The sequence below is a fragment of the Mchenga conophoros genome, linkage group LG2, assembly GCF_057382185.1.
Source record: "Mchenga conophoros isolate Kocher_MC1m ecotype Shallow Benthic linkage group LG2, M_conophoros_male_GT1.1, whole genome shotgun sequence".
NCBI classification, from domain to species: domain Eukaryota; kingdom Metazoa; phylum Chordata; class Actinopteri; order Cichliformes; family Cichlidae; genus Mchenga; species Mchenga conophoros.
The window spans coordinates 26,311,772-26,329,084 of record NC_140527.1 but is presented as its reverse complement, the minus strand read 5'-3'; the positions used below and the strand labels follow the sequence as shown (position 1 = coordinate 26,329,084).

The 17,313-nt window shown below is 43.6% G+C and overlaps 1 protein-coding gene across 1 annotated transcript; it reads left to right on the top strand.

Annotated features, from left to right (window-relative positions):
• The first annotated feature begins 1,057 nt into the window (after window positions 1-1,057).
• synpo (synaptopodin) lies at window positions 1,058-17,186 on the top strand. Its single transcript, XM_085290406.1, has 4 exons — window positions 1,058-1,117; window positions 4,660-5,868; window positions 10,224-12,292; window positions 14,172-17,186. Exons 2-4 carry the CDS (start codon window positions 5,700-5,702, stop codon window positions 15,441-15,443), a joined length of 3,510 nt encoding a protein of 1,169 aa, XP_085146532.1. The 5' UTR covers window positions 1,058-1,117; window positions 4,660-5,699; the 3' UTR covers window positions 15,444-17,186.
• The last annotated feature ends 127 nt before the right edge of the window (window positions 17,187-17,313 follow it).

Below are 17,313 nucleotides of genomic sequence, written 5' to 3'. Positions count from 1 at the left end.
ACGCCCATGATCACAAGCCCGATTTGAGATGTAGAGACGTGCCTTTTGCTAAACTTTGGGTGACCTGCTCTTTGAAAGAGTGGTGAACCACAATCAGAATAAGTGCACCATTAAATAAGGTTAGCTTGTCCTGTGGCTGAAAGGTGATTAAGATGTTATTCCTAAAGCCTGGCAGGAGTTCAAGATCCATTTTTCAAGCATATGACCTAGCCAAGCAGGCTCCATTGTGTATCCAAAAATCCAGTGCCCGCAGTCAGTCCTCATCTCGCTGAAGGCTTTCAGGTCTCTGCACAAAGGATTTTGAAGTAGAAGGTGAAACGCGTTCACGCAGCTTTATAGCGTTCTTCTATAAATCTACAGATCTAATCATTTTAAGGCTCAGACACTTACCAGATGTTACTGACATTTTATGGTACTTGAGGGATCCTTCGAGTATGTAAATCTTTGGCGATATGGAATGCACGTCCATAATCTTAAGATTAACATCCCAGAGGAAAAGGCCAAATGTCGTGTGCTGTACATCAAATATGAATGTAAAGTTACTATTGTGAGGAATCTGGACGTCTGAGGTAAGAAGCTCTGTGGAGTCTTTATGTTTGCATATCTCAAACAGAAATCTGTTCCCTTGACTTTTAATATTTGGAGACATGTAAGAAGTGCATCGAGAAATTCTTGGAGTTTAGAGGAAAACCCAGCCTGGCATTTTTCCTGCATACTTTTCACTCTTTCTTTGGATTTTTTTTTCTGCCCGGGTGTGCACGGTTTGGAAATGGGTCAAGAATGAAACAAAGAAGTGGGGAGAGAACAGAGCGGGGGCCTACTGGTCCCTCAACATCCCTGCGTTGAATATGAAAATATATTATGGCATAATGTGCTCGTTCAGTATGCAAGCTTGAAGGAAACCATATGAAAAAATCCCAGACAAAGAGCCTTCTGTGTTCCAACTGACCCCCCCCACCCCACCCCATCCTTCGTCTGCTTCGACTGAGCGAGAGAGAGAGAGAGGGAGTGGGAGAGAAGAGGTAAAAAGGGGAGGTGTGCTCGCACACTCGTAGGAACTGAAAAGGGCCAGTACACACCCTCGCCGCCTCAAACAGCCAGACGCACCGGAGCACAGGTGAGCAGCAAACCTAACCAACAAAAAAAAAGAAGAAAAGGGAGGGGGTGTGGGGGGGTTGCTTTAATGAATCATGGAATTTTATCTTCGCTTGCACCAAACTTTGTCACTTGCAGCCTATTAAGTTTATCTTTATGGGGTAAGAAGACACTATCTTTGCTTGGGGAAAGAGGAGAGAGAGTCCGGGGAATGCGACAAACTGGGGCAGAAGAGGAGGGAAACTCTGAAAGTCTTTGTTTGAGTAGATGACAAACATCTGTGGCTGCTGCTTTTTCCCTTGGCGAAGGCTGTAGGCTTGCAGGGGTTGTTGGGGTGGGGGTGTTGGCTGGCTACATTAGCACTGTGGTCACTGATATCCAAGCCTATTGTCCTGACTGTGTGGAGCCCGCTCTGTGGCCATGTTATAGACTTGAACTTCACTGTGTAACATTAGAGGGTGTATCCAATTAAAGTCCTGACTGGAGACTGTATTGACTTACGCATATATAAGTAATTGCTTCCTGTTAACACAACAGGTGAGGCCCATTAACTGCTTTACGGGGGAGCAACAGGAGGCTTTGTTCTGCTATATGTTACAGTGTGTTACACAGATTAGCAAACTACACCTCCTTTATTTTTGCTGTAATGGGAGATGCTTTGAAACAGCAGAAACCTACTTTGTCAAATGTCTCAGTGCGAACAGAAAGCCAGTAGTTTCCTGCTTGCAACTTTACATTTTTAAAAAGTGTTTGTGCCCGCTGCCTTTGATGTCTAACAGTTTTTCAGATTATGACTGATTGTTTCAAGGAGGTGCCTCCCTCTTGGCACTGGATGACACACACCTACTTCAAGTATTTATTTTCACCTCTTGAAGTTCCCCACCTGTGACAACGAGAGCAGGATGAGCTGCGCGCGAAGCAGACGCTTTATTACAAGGTCTTCCCACTGCATGATTTATGATCGCACTCTCGGCAATGGCAAACAGAGAGAGACATTTGTTCGTTTCATTGGGGACGACTCTTTGCAATGTTTTAGATGTCTGTCATCAGCTTGCACAAGCTGCGGCATGTTAACTATCACAGCCTCTTGAGGAATTATGAAGCAGGAATGCCCATTTTGGAGCACTAGCCCAAATTATTTTGTAGTGCTGCGAGGGCCCTTGAATAGCTCTTTGTTTAAGCAAGAGAGAGTGACTGAGAGAGACAGAGGCCCCGCTAAAGCCTTTAGCCTTTACTGTTAAATTATTTATTTTATTTTTTTTGCTAACTGTAAAACATCCCAGCAAAAGACAGACGATAGCAGACACACGGCAGATCTTCCCCTCAGGGATTCAGTCATAAAGGCTTGCAGTTCAAGTCAATGCTCTGACCCGATGCCTCATTATAAGCTGGGTAAATGATACACTTCAAGTCACAGAGTAGGTGGAATGCGCGCTCACCTGACATCCGCTCATGTGCGCCCCGAGCAACTGATGATGTGCAGATGCCGTTACTGGGGTGAAACTACACGCGCTTTGTGAGCTATTAGGTGGATGACACGCATTCTACAAGCTGACTACTGATGCAGATGCGTAATAAACACACAAGACAACAGCCATGAGGGACAAATGAGTGATTAAGGTTTTGTAAGGGTGCCAAAAGCAATTTCTTTTGTGCGCTGTCACTATGTGAGACACGCCGCAGAGGGCAGAGGGATAGATTTGCTGTCTGGTATGAATCCATCATGAGCTGGCGATGGACAGGAACTCTGTGATTACACATTAAAGCAGCCTGCGGGGCCAAACTGTAAATTAGATCCCTGATTCCTGATCACGGAGGCAGATGGGTGGCATAGGAATATTGTGCAGGGGTGGAAGCCAAGCGGGACAGGTGGGCACTGCGAAATACTTTTTGAACTTTAAGGTAATTGGAGACCAGGTGGTGGTGGAAGAGATATCAGACTATTACGTATGGCAAGCACATAATCGCCAGAGTGGGATAGATATCACAGGTTTGTTTGGGAGAAATACAACGTCAAGCTGCGTATTAACAAGCCGCGATGAATAAAAAGTAGAAAGAAAAAGAGATAAAGAAAGGATTGGGACAGATGCAGATTTCAAAAGTCCATATGCTGGTGTTTTGTTTCCTGAGCCAGAGCCTCTGCTCATGTAGAGTTCTTACATCTGTTCCTTGTCTGTCACTTAATAAATATTTGCAGACTGGATCAAAGTTGGCAATCAACCCATGTTTAAACCAGGGGTGTTGGGACATGTCCTCCACACGTGTTCACCTATGTTCTCTGTGGAGACAGGAAACAAAGACAACTGCGAGTGAAGAAAAATATCAGAAAACCACTGCAGGAAAGTGACACGGTGAAAGCTAATCTGAAGAGACAGTGTCGCTTTCTGAGTGATCCAAGCACAGATCGCACATCTGGAGGAATCAAAGAGCGATTGTCAGAGTGTCTAAACAATACCAGCCTTCATGTCACTTGACACGATCATGCCAGGTTGTTTTTTTTTTACAGCAGGGAGGTGGGGCAGGGTTTTGTTTGGGCTGATTGTGTCCAGGGACTAATGTGCAGCCCTGCTATGAATTTTCATGACTCAGTTGTTATTTTACGAAACAAAAACACAGCCTTCAAACGATCCAAACAAGTTTACGGTGCTTAGACACCTCGAGAAAGCAGCATTGCTTTGCTTCTCAGGAATCTCAGAAAAGGCATTTAAAAATAATAAGTGTGAAATGTGTGTGTGTGTGTAGTTTTTGAACAAGCCTCCCACTCATGAGCAGTGACTCACAAGCAAAAATGAAACCCCAATCAGCTTCGAGGTGAGGCAAGTCCGATCAAGGACAAGGAGATGTGCAAACAGTGGTTTACCGTTACAAATGTTGCCAGTGGCTCCTGTTGGCTTTGAAGGAGGGAACATGACACTGCTGAGCTAAAGAAATACTCTACAGGGTCAGAGTGAAGGAGGATGTGTGCCCACTTAATGTCACTGCAAGATATTCATGTCTTTGTTTCTCTCTTTACTTCACGCTGAATGGAAAGCTTAAGTCCACATTCACTTTCTCAGTGTGCTCTATCGCATCACAGACCCTGAGGCAGGGATAAGTTGTGTCTGACAGGTTTAATACACAGTAGATCCCAAACACTCAAACCTGAATGGACTGCAGCCTTCCTCCCTTCATGGGAGACAACAGAGTTTATCAGACTCTTTTGTTTTTTTAAAAGGCGCCTCTCGTTTCCGACTTTGCACCATTAGTGTGACTGCACTTCAAAGTGAGAAGCCTGATCTTTATCTCTGACTCCTGCCGTCTTACAAACTGAGATAAGTTGAGTTTGATGCTTTTATTTTTGAGAGTAAACTAACTAAACTTTCATCAGAAGAGTTAGGTAAATGATGTTCTTCAGACCACGTCATTAAAAAGTCTTTAAATATCAGATGGCCTTCCTGAAATCGTGTACGAAGCAGTGAAATTATTTAAAAAAGACAACACTGGTTAGATGCATCATACAGTTTTTATTTGACCTAAAATAGATTTGACCTTTGACATAACTGCATATTCTCCTTTTTCTTGCAGGTGCTTCTGGGCATACAGCGAACACAGAGCAGAGCAGCGATCTGTAATCCAACAATCAGCCAAACTGGTGGAACTGTTGAAGTCTTAGCTGCAGCCCATTGATGTGTTTCAGTGGAAGTCAGACCATCCGCCGCATGAAATAGGAATCTTCATTCTCACATATGGCTTTCCTCAAAAGCAGAAGAATGAAATCGATCATTTTACTTTCAGAGACCGTGTCTGGCTTTAATGCCTGAGAAATAACACGGGACACCAGATGAAAGCAGCCCTAATTGAATGCTTTTGAACACTGAATACAAACCAGCCTCTGCAGTGACCTTTCCAGTATGAAATGCTATTCCTCACACGCACCCAAAAGCAGGAAGCCGCTCATATACACAGCTTCCCTGCGAGCCACTCAAGAGTTATGATCTGTGAGATAAAGGGCAGATCCCTTTTCTCCAAAAGAAAAGTCATCTGCGAGTTGAAGATTGGGGTGCAGGCGAAAAACTTGTTTTTGTGACTAAAATAGAAGAGAAGGAAGAGCAACATCTGGGAAAGAAAAAAAAAGGAGTATTAGTGAGATGTGAGTAGAGAAGCTTGGACTCTTTCTCAGCCCTTCGTGCCAGAATTTTAACACAGCACAACAATCTTGTGCAATTTTCGTGGCATTTATCCATGGGAGCTCATCCAATGCTCATCGAAGCTGACCCTCCTGGGAGGTCCCATTAGATGCAGGATAATACTTCATGAAGACCAAAGAAAGAACACGCTTCTTCCGTCAAATTTCGGCTGTCTGCAGGACAACATTTGGAAGAATTATTGCTGAAAGGGGAGCCGTGACCGGAAACAGAAACTGGGAAAACTGAGCTACTACCTTTCACTCATCTTCTGCGTGGGTGTTTTCTTTCAGCTAATTCACTGTTTGCCAGTAAGGAGTAAAACTTCATCTTTCACCAGTTGCTTCATCCTATCGGGAGAGGAGGCTGAGCCGAGCGGGACAAAGCACTAGCGTTTCTCCCTCCCGCGTTGAGGGCTTGTTCCTGCTGCGACAGACGGCGATGGAGATGGAGAAGGGACATACGTCTATCAGGAGAGGGGTGAGCTGGAGCCCGGGGGGCTTGAGAAAACCTCTCCAGTTAACTCAAGACGTGCAGACCCGTGGGACAGACTACAATGCGTCATGGGAGAAGACAGGATTCAACAAAGAACACATGAGCCGGAAAACAAGTAAGTGCTTGTTTATTTGCTATTTTCTCTCCTTATTTGGACTTCTTACAAGAAAATGTAACTCTAAATGCACATTCAGTGGTTTGTTTCTGAGTCTGGACTCATCAGAGCAACTTGACACAATGAACTGGTCTCTGAGACATCTGTTTCCGTGTCATAAAAATACAGGTTCTCGTAGCAGCTGTGCCAATGCAAGCATGCCTCACTGCTAAAGGACTGTCTTAATATACAACCTGGCCACAGCAATAACAGGCTAACTTGTGGGAGACGTTGTTTGGAAATGCCCCTCTGCTTTTTACCTCTACAGTTGCCAACTTAACTTCAAAAAACCTGTTTTAAAATAGAAATGTTGAATCCATGAAAAGACACAGAAAACATGACTACTGGTGGTGACAAGTTTTTCAGATGCACTATTCAAAGTGAGTAAAAAGGCATTGTGCATTAAGAAAGGTTTCCAGCCTTCAAATAATTGTTCCTGATATGGATCTATAGCCTGTGGGCTTCCAATACCCTTCCTATCACTCATTACTCACTAGTTTCCTCAAATGAAACAGAGATCACTAGAACAACAAAAAGGCGGCGGAGAAAGTGGACAACTGCTCCGGTGGGATCTTTCCTAACACATGAAACAGTAACGCTATGAGCAGGAGAGCATGGTTTCCACCTCTGAACTGGATTTCTTTATTCCTCCCAGGGGAATCTGCTGAGAGTTTAGGTCACATTCAGTCTGGTAGGATCTCAGGACCTCTGTTAATCCTCGTCTTTCCATACCGCTTCACGCATCACCCGCAGGGGCTGGTGCTGTCATCCATGCCTACCCCACAGCCATCACCCGGAGAAAGATAACATCCGACAGGGTAATCTGACCTTTGATACACAAAAGCAGGGTTGGCCTCCCTGACTTAAATCCCGCTGCCGTGAGGGCGGGGGGAGCTTTCCTGTCTGATCTCACCCGTGCTGGGATGAGGTGATGGCGCAGAGGGCAGAGGTAGAGAAAGTTGGAGGTGGAGGAGTAAAGAAGGGTAGGCAATATGATGTAGGGGCTCTTGCATCGCTGTTGAGCGCTGAGTTTTGACTCTAATGTTGGACAGGAAATTCCTATCCCACTCCTGCAGGTTGGAGGCCTTAGGGTTCAAAGAGGGCAGACACTTAGTTGGAGTGTGAGACGTGCACTGAGGGCAGCAAGGACAGAGGACATTAGACAGAGATAAGCTGCTGACTACTTATCGCTGATTGCACCCATCTCCTGAACTTTCAAAATAAAGTGCAGCCTCTGTAAAGCTTTCTAAAATGAAAGACCCAGATTTGTCAAGCAGTCACGTCCCAGTTTTTTTTATACAAATATATATATATAATTAGGGAAGTGGATGTGGAAGTGGAAGTGCGATGGCACAGATCTGAAAAAGTAAAACAACACTGGAGGCTGAGTGACAGACAGCACAGCCTCCAGCTACACGCCCTCCCCGCCTTTCCCCCCTTCTTCCCTTCCTTTCCTCCCCTGCCTGCCTGCCTGTCTGTCTGTGTGCTGGACTGCAGGGAAAAAGAAATCCGATCCCACCTCGCTCCAGAAAGGGGGTGTGAAGCTATCAAGCGCAGTTAAATTGAAAACTCTTGTGGAAGTACTACAAAACAGCGGAGCCCTGAGCTTTCACTTGAAAAAGGTAAGGGATTAGACACTAGAGTGGATCCAGCAAGAGAAGCAGGCTTTCAGAAAACTCAAGAAATGTGAGAATATGTTAACACGTTGAAGCAGCTTGTGCTTGTCTGTTTTATGAAGAAATATGACTTACTATTGGCAGTGTTTCTGTAGAAGACGCTGGCTCATAAGCTTAAAGTTATTTCTCCTTATAACTAAAAAGGTAAAGATCACTGAGATTTGTGTGTAATCATGCAATCTGTACTTTTGAGCCTAACCTGAGCATTTTATGTATTTGTTGTTGATTAAAATATACATTTTATGCAAAATAACTGCAGCTTATTTTGTTGTTGGAATTTTCCATAAGATTAGCTTAAAAACTTGAGAATTTAACGCTAATTAAAATCAAAATTCGAATTAAATAAAAGGTACCGCTTGGGATTTGCTCCTGAAATGTTACTTGATAACAGAGCTGGCTCCTACTCAAGGTAGATGTTTATAGCGAGGACACTTCATTTCAAGCCTCTCTGCTCTGGTATATTCAGGTAGCGTGAATTATAAACAGCAAATAGCTCATAAAAATGGTCACTGGGACCCCTGGTGGTGCTACTGCTTACAGTGACGACAATGATAAAAGGCAGCGAATCTACATAAAGTACCTGTGAGATAGGTAGGCTCATTTCTGTGTAGCAGTCTATAAAAGAAGGTGATTTATGCTCATGCCAGTAGTTATGAGAGGACTGCTTGTCTAATCAAATCAAATCAAAATTTATTTATATAGAACATATTAAAAACAACAGTATTGACCATAGTGCTTCACAGTCAATAAAAACATGAGACAGTTAAAACAAACAATAGAAGAGGACAACAAACAATAGGTAACAACGCAACAAGCTAAAACAGCCAACTAGACAGAATCAAAAGTAAAAAAATAAGTTTTAAGACGTAATTTAAAAGACTGGATAGACTCGGCAGTGCGAATATGAACGGGGAGGTTATTCCAGAGTCTGGGTGCCACGGATGCAAAGGCCCGGTCGCCTCTCGACTTCATTCGAGTCCTAGGTTGTCTAAGTCTAAGGTGTGGTAATGTGTTTATCCTTGTTATACTGGAACAAATATCTAATATGGGGGATAGATCATGTTGGTGTCAGGTGCATGATTTAATATAGTCTATACTTATCCATTTTTTTTGCAGACATAACCGCCGTCATCATTGTTATCATCACAGAGGATAACTTTGTTAACACGCTGCTTGTTATTACAGCAGGTCCAGGGTGCATGGTTCATGAAAAAAATAATAAAGAGTGGATGGCACACGTATGCTCTTGAACTTTAGCTAAGTTTAAGTAAAAAAAGCTCTAGGATACCTCACAAGGAGCTGATTCAATTACTGAGGGCCAGATTTAGTCTGTCAAATCAGTGACAGATGCATATTATTCCTTTTTACTGGGGGGAATGATCGTGTTGGCTTTACACTCTGTGCCAGGGAAAACTGCATGCCGACTCAGTTCTATAGGACAGCTTTACAAGTGACTGATTTATGCGTAATTATTATGATTGGCACATGATTACATCAAATAATGTAGCTGTCTGGATTCATCACCTTAATAAATGAAAAAAAAAAACCAGTCATGGCTGAGCTAGCTGTCTGAGAAACGTCCTGCAGGGATTTTAAATATCTTCCATCAGAGTAACATGCTTTCAGTGAATAATCTACCAGATGTGTCACCATAACGACAAAGAGACTCTGACTGCAGGTTTTTATGGAGCTAAAAAAGGCAAAAGATGCAGCTTTGATTTTCCTCTCGTGGACTTTGAAGAGTGATGTGTTCACTATACTTTAAATGGGAACACTTAATTGTATAGTATGTTTATAGAAGGCAGTGAAAAAATTTGATTTTTCTGGGCTAGTTTTAGATTGTAAAAATGGTCTATTAAGGGTTTGAGCTGCATTTCTGCACAAATTAAGTACAGAGAGAAACCAAAGACATGCTGGAAGCACAGGCAGGGAGTTTTCTCAGTGGTGGAGGAATGCTCAGGGAGGGACTACTGCAGAAGGAAATAGCTCTGCCGCCTAAAAGGGAGCTCTCAAGCTCAGAAAACAAACTATCATTTATTTTATAATTCCAGTAATCAGCAAACCTATGAAATCAAGGTAAGACACCGACTCGCTGTAATTTCCCTATTTTGCAGCTTTCGACATTGACCTTGATCTTTTTTTGTTGTTGTTTGTTTTAATTTTTATTAACTTTAGTAAAGCAGCTGTTGACATGTTTATTTCAAATGCTTCTCCGCCTACGTCTCCTGGCTCATTGCCTACAGCTCTGGTCTGCTGAGTCAAATGTCCACAAGGTCTTTTTTCCCCTTGCTAGATTGGTTGAAATCAAAAGTACTCTGAAATAATAAAAAAAAAAAAGGAAAAAAAAAAGCAATCAAAACCACATGGTGCCAAAACAGTTATGTGGGTTTTAAAGAGAATATTTCTATCCCACACTTGTTAAAAATCGCCCTTTCTGGTTCTTTCTATTTGTACATGAAAACAGTTTGGCAAACTTTAATTACATGCTAGGGAGTTGTCTCTGAATAGCAGCACGTTGCCAAGTCTACAGAGGTCTTACTCCTTTTATTATTTAATATAGACAAGAAGGCAAAACTCCTCTGTCTTTTTCTTTTAGCTGAACTTCCTTTCTTGTGTTTTCTCCTGTGTGTTTCACTTTAGATCTGACCAGGAGTGCCAGTTTGTCAGAGAAGGAGCTAAAGGAGGCTCGCGTCAAGAGTCAGATCATTGCTGCTCAGCTCACCGTCCCTTCCAACTCCAAGTCCAGGGGTGTTCAGCTCTTTAATCGGCGTAAGCAGAGAGTCAACGCCTTCACACTTGAGAGCTGTGGAGAAAGGTCAGAGGAGGACAGAGCTGAGAATGTGAAAACAAACCCCCCATCCAACAAACTGACATGGGCAGAGAGGAGCAGTGAGGAAAAGGACAGAGACCTAAACTTAAAGAACACAACCGCTGACAAGTCGGTCTTCTCGACACCTGCAAGAGTACGCTCAGTGGGCGATATCATGGATGAGCCGGCCAAGGATTTCCACAAAGAAGAAGACACTGATGACCGTGTTGTACAAGAGAGACACTTCCTCCCTGTCAAGGAGGAGCAAGAGGAAGAGGCACGACATCAATTTCACGAGGATCTAGAGGATGAGGCCGAGCGTGAGACTCCGCCAGGGAGTAAAACCACTGATGTGATAGTGTCAGTACATGCTGAAGGAGAAGCAGAGATAAATGGGAGGCAAACAGGGCCAGATCCTGCTGGAAAGCTTCCTAATGGCTGTCATGGCGCCTCTGGTCCTGAGAAGGTGTCTGTGCCCACATCTAAGCAGGCAAGCTCCTTCATCAATAGAACTGCCAGACCTTTCTTTTCTCCGCCCACGGTGCAGTCTCCGGAGACCGTCAGGCCTGTCATGGACATCCCCCCTCCTCCTTCCTACTCGACACCTCCTCTCCCTGCTTTTACTGTCCCCCAGCCTGTGGTGGCCTCACCTCCCCCTCCGCCTCCGTCATATCCCACACCACCTCTACCTGCTTTTAAAAACCAGCCCCCACAGACTTACTACTCCAGTCCACCTCCAATGTCTCCTGTCATATCTCCTTCTTCTCCTCCACCATCCCATTTCTCTGCTTCCCAGTATTCACAATTGCCCCATTATGGCCCCCCCACAGCCCCGAAACCCTCCACTTTTGTTCCTAAGCCATCAGGGGAGAGGGAGATGACAACACCAATCAAAACAGGAATACTTGAGGAGGGTGCTGCCAGGAGGGCAAATAAAAAGTCAATGTTCACATTCAAAGAGAAACCGGTGGTCGCTCCAAACCCCGAGCTACTTTCTCTAGTGCAAGGGGCGGATGAAAGAAAGAAGCATGGACACAAATCTGTCCCTGAGCCAGGATCTGAAGAAGAGTTACTGGCTCTGGGTGCAGAAGCCTCCAACTTCCTCGCCAAGGAAGAGGACAGGACAGAGGGAGCAAGAGCTCCAGAATGGGCCTCTTGTCTCAAGAGCTCAAGGACCCGACCGAGGGCAGAGCACCAACCGGAGCAGTCGCTTACAAATGTGTCCGGAAAAGGTGCTCAACTGTTTGCTAAGCGTCAGTCCAGGATGGAAAAATATGTGGTTGAGAATCAGAACGCAGGCCAAATTAGATCTCCTTCTCCTACAATGTCTCTGCCACCATCTTGGGTTTACCCATCAAACATGCCTGGTAGGGTCAAAGCTATTGCTAAAAACTCTGACATGTGTGCTCAACTTTCACAAAATCTCAAGGCGCAACAAGCAGTCAAGCAGAAACCAATGAAAAAACCTCCACCACCAGAACCAGTTCCAGAGCCGCCGCCTTTGGAAAATGGTTGCTCCAAGATAGAGATGGATCTGTCGAGGCACCGGCCATACCAGCTTAACTCTTCTCTCTTCATCATTAACCCAGTCAAGGACCCCATCAGTACCCTACCCAAAGGAGCACCACAGGCCAGGAACCAGCTCGCCACTCCAACTTTCTCCAGACAGACTTCACTCCCTAACAATCCTCCCTTTAACTTCAGTGCCCAGTGCATGTCTCATCAAATACCTCTCAGCCCTACAGGAGGACCAGATTATCCTTCAAATCCGACATCTGGTCATCCGAGGATCAGCTCTCCGATGTCTGCTTTTTCTCCAGACAGGGTGTCCTCTCCCCGGTCATCAGTACAGGCACCAAGGCCCACATTTTCTGCCAAAAAGGCAGGGATTGCACCGCAGGTGTGGAGACCCTCTTTGTATCGTTTTTAGAAAATGTGTTGAAAGAAAATGTTTGGTTTTTTTTAGATACTAAACACATGATTGCAGAAGTGATTTTGATAGGGCTAAAACTTACGATTCATTACACTGCCTGTTTAACGTGTGCCTTCTTCTTTTTCTTGTGCTTCTTATTACTATAATCCCACACATTATAGAGAATTTATGTGTCTCTTAGACACTATGTAACATCTTCATCAAACTACTGACAGATTAACAGTTTTAGCCATGGCTATCTGTGTCTTATCTTCTGTTCAGTGCATATTATTTGTCTTTTTTGTCAGTAAAAAAACCCAAAGACTGGTAATTATCCTTCGAAAATGTAAAATGTGCCTCAGCGTAATGAAAATCAACTGCCATTCCCAAAGCCGCGAAGCACATCAGCACTCAAGAACGTCCATTTTCAGCACATTTTAAAATATGATGAGAAACAGCCTCACACTTTTTTCCACTGGGCACTCGGGTGATGCTGCTTCACAAAGCACTTTAACAGATGGTCTAGCATCTGCTTTATGATCTACGATTTGCAATTTAATGCTGTTCACTGACATGAAAGTTGCAGCAAGAGAACTACTTTTCTATCGTTATGCCTTCATGCTAATTTACTCTGCTTTTCAGCATGCTCTACTTAACTATATGGTGTGTGCCTGAATTCTTTGGTGTTTCAAATCTGCCTGCTATATACATATTTTTGTTTTTCATGACTTGAAGCAGTAATTCCGTCATCAAACGCTGTTGTTTCAGAGCACAGGGACTGTGTCTGTTTCATTTCACAAACCTTGATTCGCTGCTCTTTTCCGTCTGTTCTATCCACTTGTTTTATGTACGACTGAACCTTTTCTTCCTCTGATTAAAGCTTTATGCTAACCCTCTACACGGATTCCATTCTGACTTTTTTTTCCTCATTTCCTGACTTCACTGGCTTTTTCCAATGTTAATTGTTTGTCACTTTCACTCTTTTGCCTTTTAAGCAATCACTGGAAACACACTAATAAAATTTATACCTCCTTGAAGTACACAGATAGCTTGCGGCAGGGGGGGGCAGATCTGTTTTGTTACACAGCGTGTGACATTTAAAGTTCTGGGGAAAAAAACTGAAGATTTCCATTACAAGATGTTTTTTTCCCCCATAACAATTTGAGTTATGCGTGTTCATGTTAAGGCCTGAACTCTGCCCTGGCTGGCCTTGAGGGGGTCAGAAATTTAGACAAATGCTATGACTCCTGACCTAGGCCTTATTTTCTTTCAAAGTAGCCTCGAACATTTGAAATATGACCATTAACATTCGTCTTATGAGACCATAACTTCTCGGGAAGGTGATCCTAGCAGGTTAGTTTCATCATAATATCATACTGAGTGGGAGTATTCCCTAATTAGAATAGACATGAGATGGATGCGAGCCTTGCTTCTGTCAGGTAACTACATATCTCTGCAAAGGTTATCCTCTACGTGAAAGCCAGATGACAGTAACCCGAGAGAGACACTTAAGACAGGGCCTGTGTGGGCTGGTAGCCAGGGGAGGCTGGATAAACACATACAGATGGAGGGAGTGCACAAACATAACCTGAATGCTGCTGAGGCACAGGCTGGGCACAGTTTTATCATCACAGGTTCACTTATTAAGTTTACCTAGTTGATCTTCTGGGTGTATTGTGTGAAGTTTCATCTGAACAGACTCTCCGAACAACACATCCTGACACAGTTTAATTAAAAACCTTTTAGATTCATTTACTTATCCACATGCTTAACAATACTATAGCCTAACTTTTTGTGTATTTAATATACTGTGTTTTTGAATACATATTTCTAAGAGATTAAAGAAACACTTGTCCTGATCCAACAGACACCAAAGGAGTCCACTCCTGCTGAAGTTCCCAGTGAGACATCTACACCGACCAGGACACGTAACCTCACAGGCAACCCGGGCGGCCCAGCTACTGGAAGCTGGACTTCTAGCCTCCAAACAAGCCCACCACCCCTCACAAGCTCCATCCGTTCAGTCACGTCCCCTGTATCGTTTCGTAATAATTCAAGATGCCAATCGCCTATGAGCACTCAGAATATCCTGTTTTCTACAGTTACCTCCACTTCCACATCCAGACCCTCACAAACATCTACAGCCACCTTTCCACGCTCTCCTCCTTGGGGTTCAAGATGTCAGTCCCCAGTGGTCAGCCAGTCCGCTATCATTTCCCCAATTCCTGCTTCCCAAACTTCTACATCTCCTTCTCCCCTTTCTCCTCCTTGGGGTGTAAGGTGCCAATCCCCAACGACCCAGAACAACAAGCCCTCCACTGGTTTCTCATTTTCTTCATCTAAACCTCCCCAATCATCTACAGCGACTTCACCACACACACCTCCCTGGGGATCTAGATGCCAATCCCCAGTGGTGAATACCCAGCCTTACACTAGCTCCTCAGTTCCTACGTCCAGACCTTCCAAAACAAATGTATCCACCCCTCCTTGGGGATCAAGATGCCAATCACCATTAGTAAGCCAAAAGGTCCAGTCCTCTAGCTTCTTAGTTTCCACATCCAGACCATCCCAGCCATCTACAGTCACATCTCCTGTGTCTCCTCCATGGGGCTCACGTTCTCAGTCTCCTTCACACTTTCAAACCAGTTTCTCTCTCTCTACCACTAAACCTCTTTACACATCCTCCGTCACCTCTCCTGTTTCCTTGACCAAAGACAGTCGCTGCATGTCTCCCACAGTTAACAACTTGGACTCTAAAGCCAACCATCGCCTGCTGGCCAAAAATATCATCAATGCAGCCAAACGTAAAAACAGCCCTTCTCCTGGTGCACTAAGTGGTCACAGTCTTCCCATCTCATCACTGAGCTACGACGGTCAGAAACCACCCGTCAACCTCTTCCAGTCACGGTCACTGGGGGCACAGTCCCCTACTTTCACCAGCCCTCCCCCAACTCCAACTCAGAGAATCTGTTCTCCTGTGCGTCTCTACAACACTCGCTCCCTGACCGACTCCGACGCATCTGTTGAATCCGAAGACTCAGGCCTCCGCTCGCCCGGCCTCCACTCCTACAACACTTGTCCCCGCGGCTGGGGCGGCAGCCTGAGGGTGAAACGAAGTACCATCTCCACTGACCTGTGAGGGCGTTATTGAGTGTCGGCAAAAGCACAGTTTCTGATTTCATAGAGTTTTGTGGAAGTAGATCACCAAGTAACTGAGTTTCTAGAGACATTTCATCAGACTAATGTTAGATAAGTACTACATAAGTAACTTTGATTGCAAATCCTATAATGGTATATGTTGTATCGAGGTAGTTTATAGTATTTCATATGGCTCACATTCGTAGTATGGCCTGACAAGAACAAGCTTTTTACACAACACAGTTGCTGTGGCTTGTATGCTTCTTACATGCCAAAAAAAGTGCAAAAGACTCAAAATAACCAAAGATTTTTCAATACATATTATACTTTCACAACAAACATACAGAATCTTCACTGTCGATACTGTGTTTGAAAAGCGTTTGAAGAAAAAGTATCAGTTTTAAACATCATTAATGAACTATTGTTATGATGCAAGTAGAAAATTGGGGTTGAGACCTAAAAATGTTGAAGAAAATGAGTAACATGTAAATATACCCCTCAAGTGAGTTTAAACTGCTTTGGATGAGGCATTCTCATAGTACAAAAACACAGCAGTATTTAGGTAGCACACACTCATTTATTACCAGCTGTAACCACTGCAAAGTAAGTAAAATGCATAAATATCACAGTGCAATAATGAGTTTAGCAAAGCGTATAGATGTTGCTCTGATTTGCTGAAATGAATGTAAGCTTTATAGACAGACTGACGAAGAATGACAGAAAAAAAGGGAATGTTAAATACAGAGACTTATGTGGAGGTAAGACAGGGCATTGATACAACTGTTCAATCAAACACTGTTTCCGAGTTCCAAGAAAGATGTCAAAATTGTTGTATTTTTTGTTTCTTTTGCTGTTGTCGACAGAAAAACGGTTGATTAAGGTTTGAGACAAGGAATGGATTAAAATTTATATATTTCACTGAGAGCCTGTTCGAGAGGAGTTCAGAAGTAAAAGTGGATGTCACACAAGTGTGTGCTTTTATGGAGAGGAGGGAGAAAAGATTTTGAAGAATGTTGTACGTTGTAAAGTGATTGTCAGAAGATGATTGGAGGACCAGTATGTATTTGAAATGCATATAAAAAATCAAATGTATGTTCTCGTTCATTTTTATTGTTTCTCTTCATACTTGATTTGCACTTCTTTTCATTCCATTTCATCAGCTAAGAAGGGGTTGTTCAAAAACTTGATTGCTTTGAGAAGTGTCACTCAAAATGTTACCTTCAAACACTTCTATACTGTAAAAAAATAAAAGCCCACAGCTGGAGAATGCAATATGCTGACATGATGATGGTGGCACTTAGCCGCAAACATAACTGCTGCCAGAACGATGTTATGTTTCAAGTGTGGAGCCATATTACACCACCTTCTCAAGTCGTTTGCTAGCACAACAGATCATTCCTTCATTCCCTGACACTCAGGCCAAAAGCATCAGCACATTTCTAAATATTTACCCTGTTTGTCTTTTGAGTGACGGGGACTCCTGCTACACAGTGACCCGGCTCCTTCAGCAGGATTAGGCCTATCACTGTCACGGCTTGAGTTCAACCTGGGTCACCACTAGGTGGACTGCAGAAGTTCTCAGACTTTAACAAGAATTGTTAGTTTGAATTGTAGTTTTGAATTTGAAAGCAGGTTTTTTTTGGAGTGCTTTGGGGGGGGGGCTGATTGCATGCCTGCATTTTATAACCCATGCTGCATAACTGTATGATCTTTGAATGATTTTATGCAGAATAAAAAAAATGCCACACTAGATTAAATATTTTCAGTTTGTCTTTGCTATTGTCTTTTATAAAACCATCACCCTAATGAGGAATATAATTGAAAAAAGAGGGCCCGTTATTCTACCCTGGAACACCACCAAGTCATTGGTT

Bases quoted from the DNA above. Each gene is read 5' to 3' on its own strand.
- synpo (XM_085290406.1), top strand. From the start codon at position 5,700: ATGGAGATGGAGAAGGGACATACGTCTATCAGGAGAGGGGTGAGCTGG. The intron at 5,869-10,223 runs GTAAGTGCTTGT...GTTTCACTTTAG, and splicing joins ACACATGAGCCGGAAAACAA to ATCTGACCAGGAGTGCCAGT. The intron at 12,293-14,171 runs GTGTGGAGACCC...CTGATCCAACAG, and splicing joins AGGCAGGGATTGCACCGCAG to ACACCAAAGGAGTCCACTCC.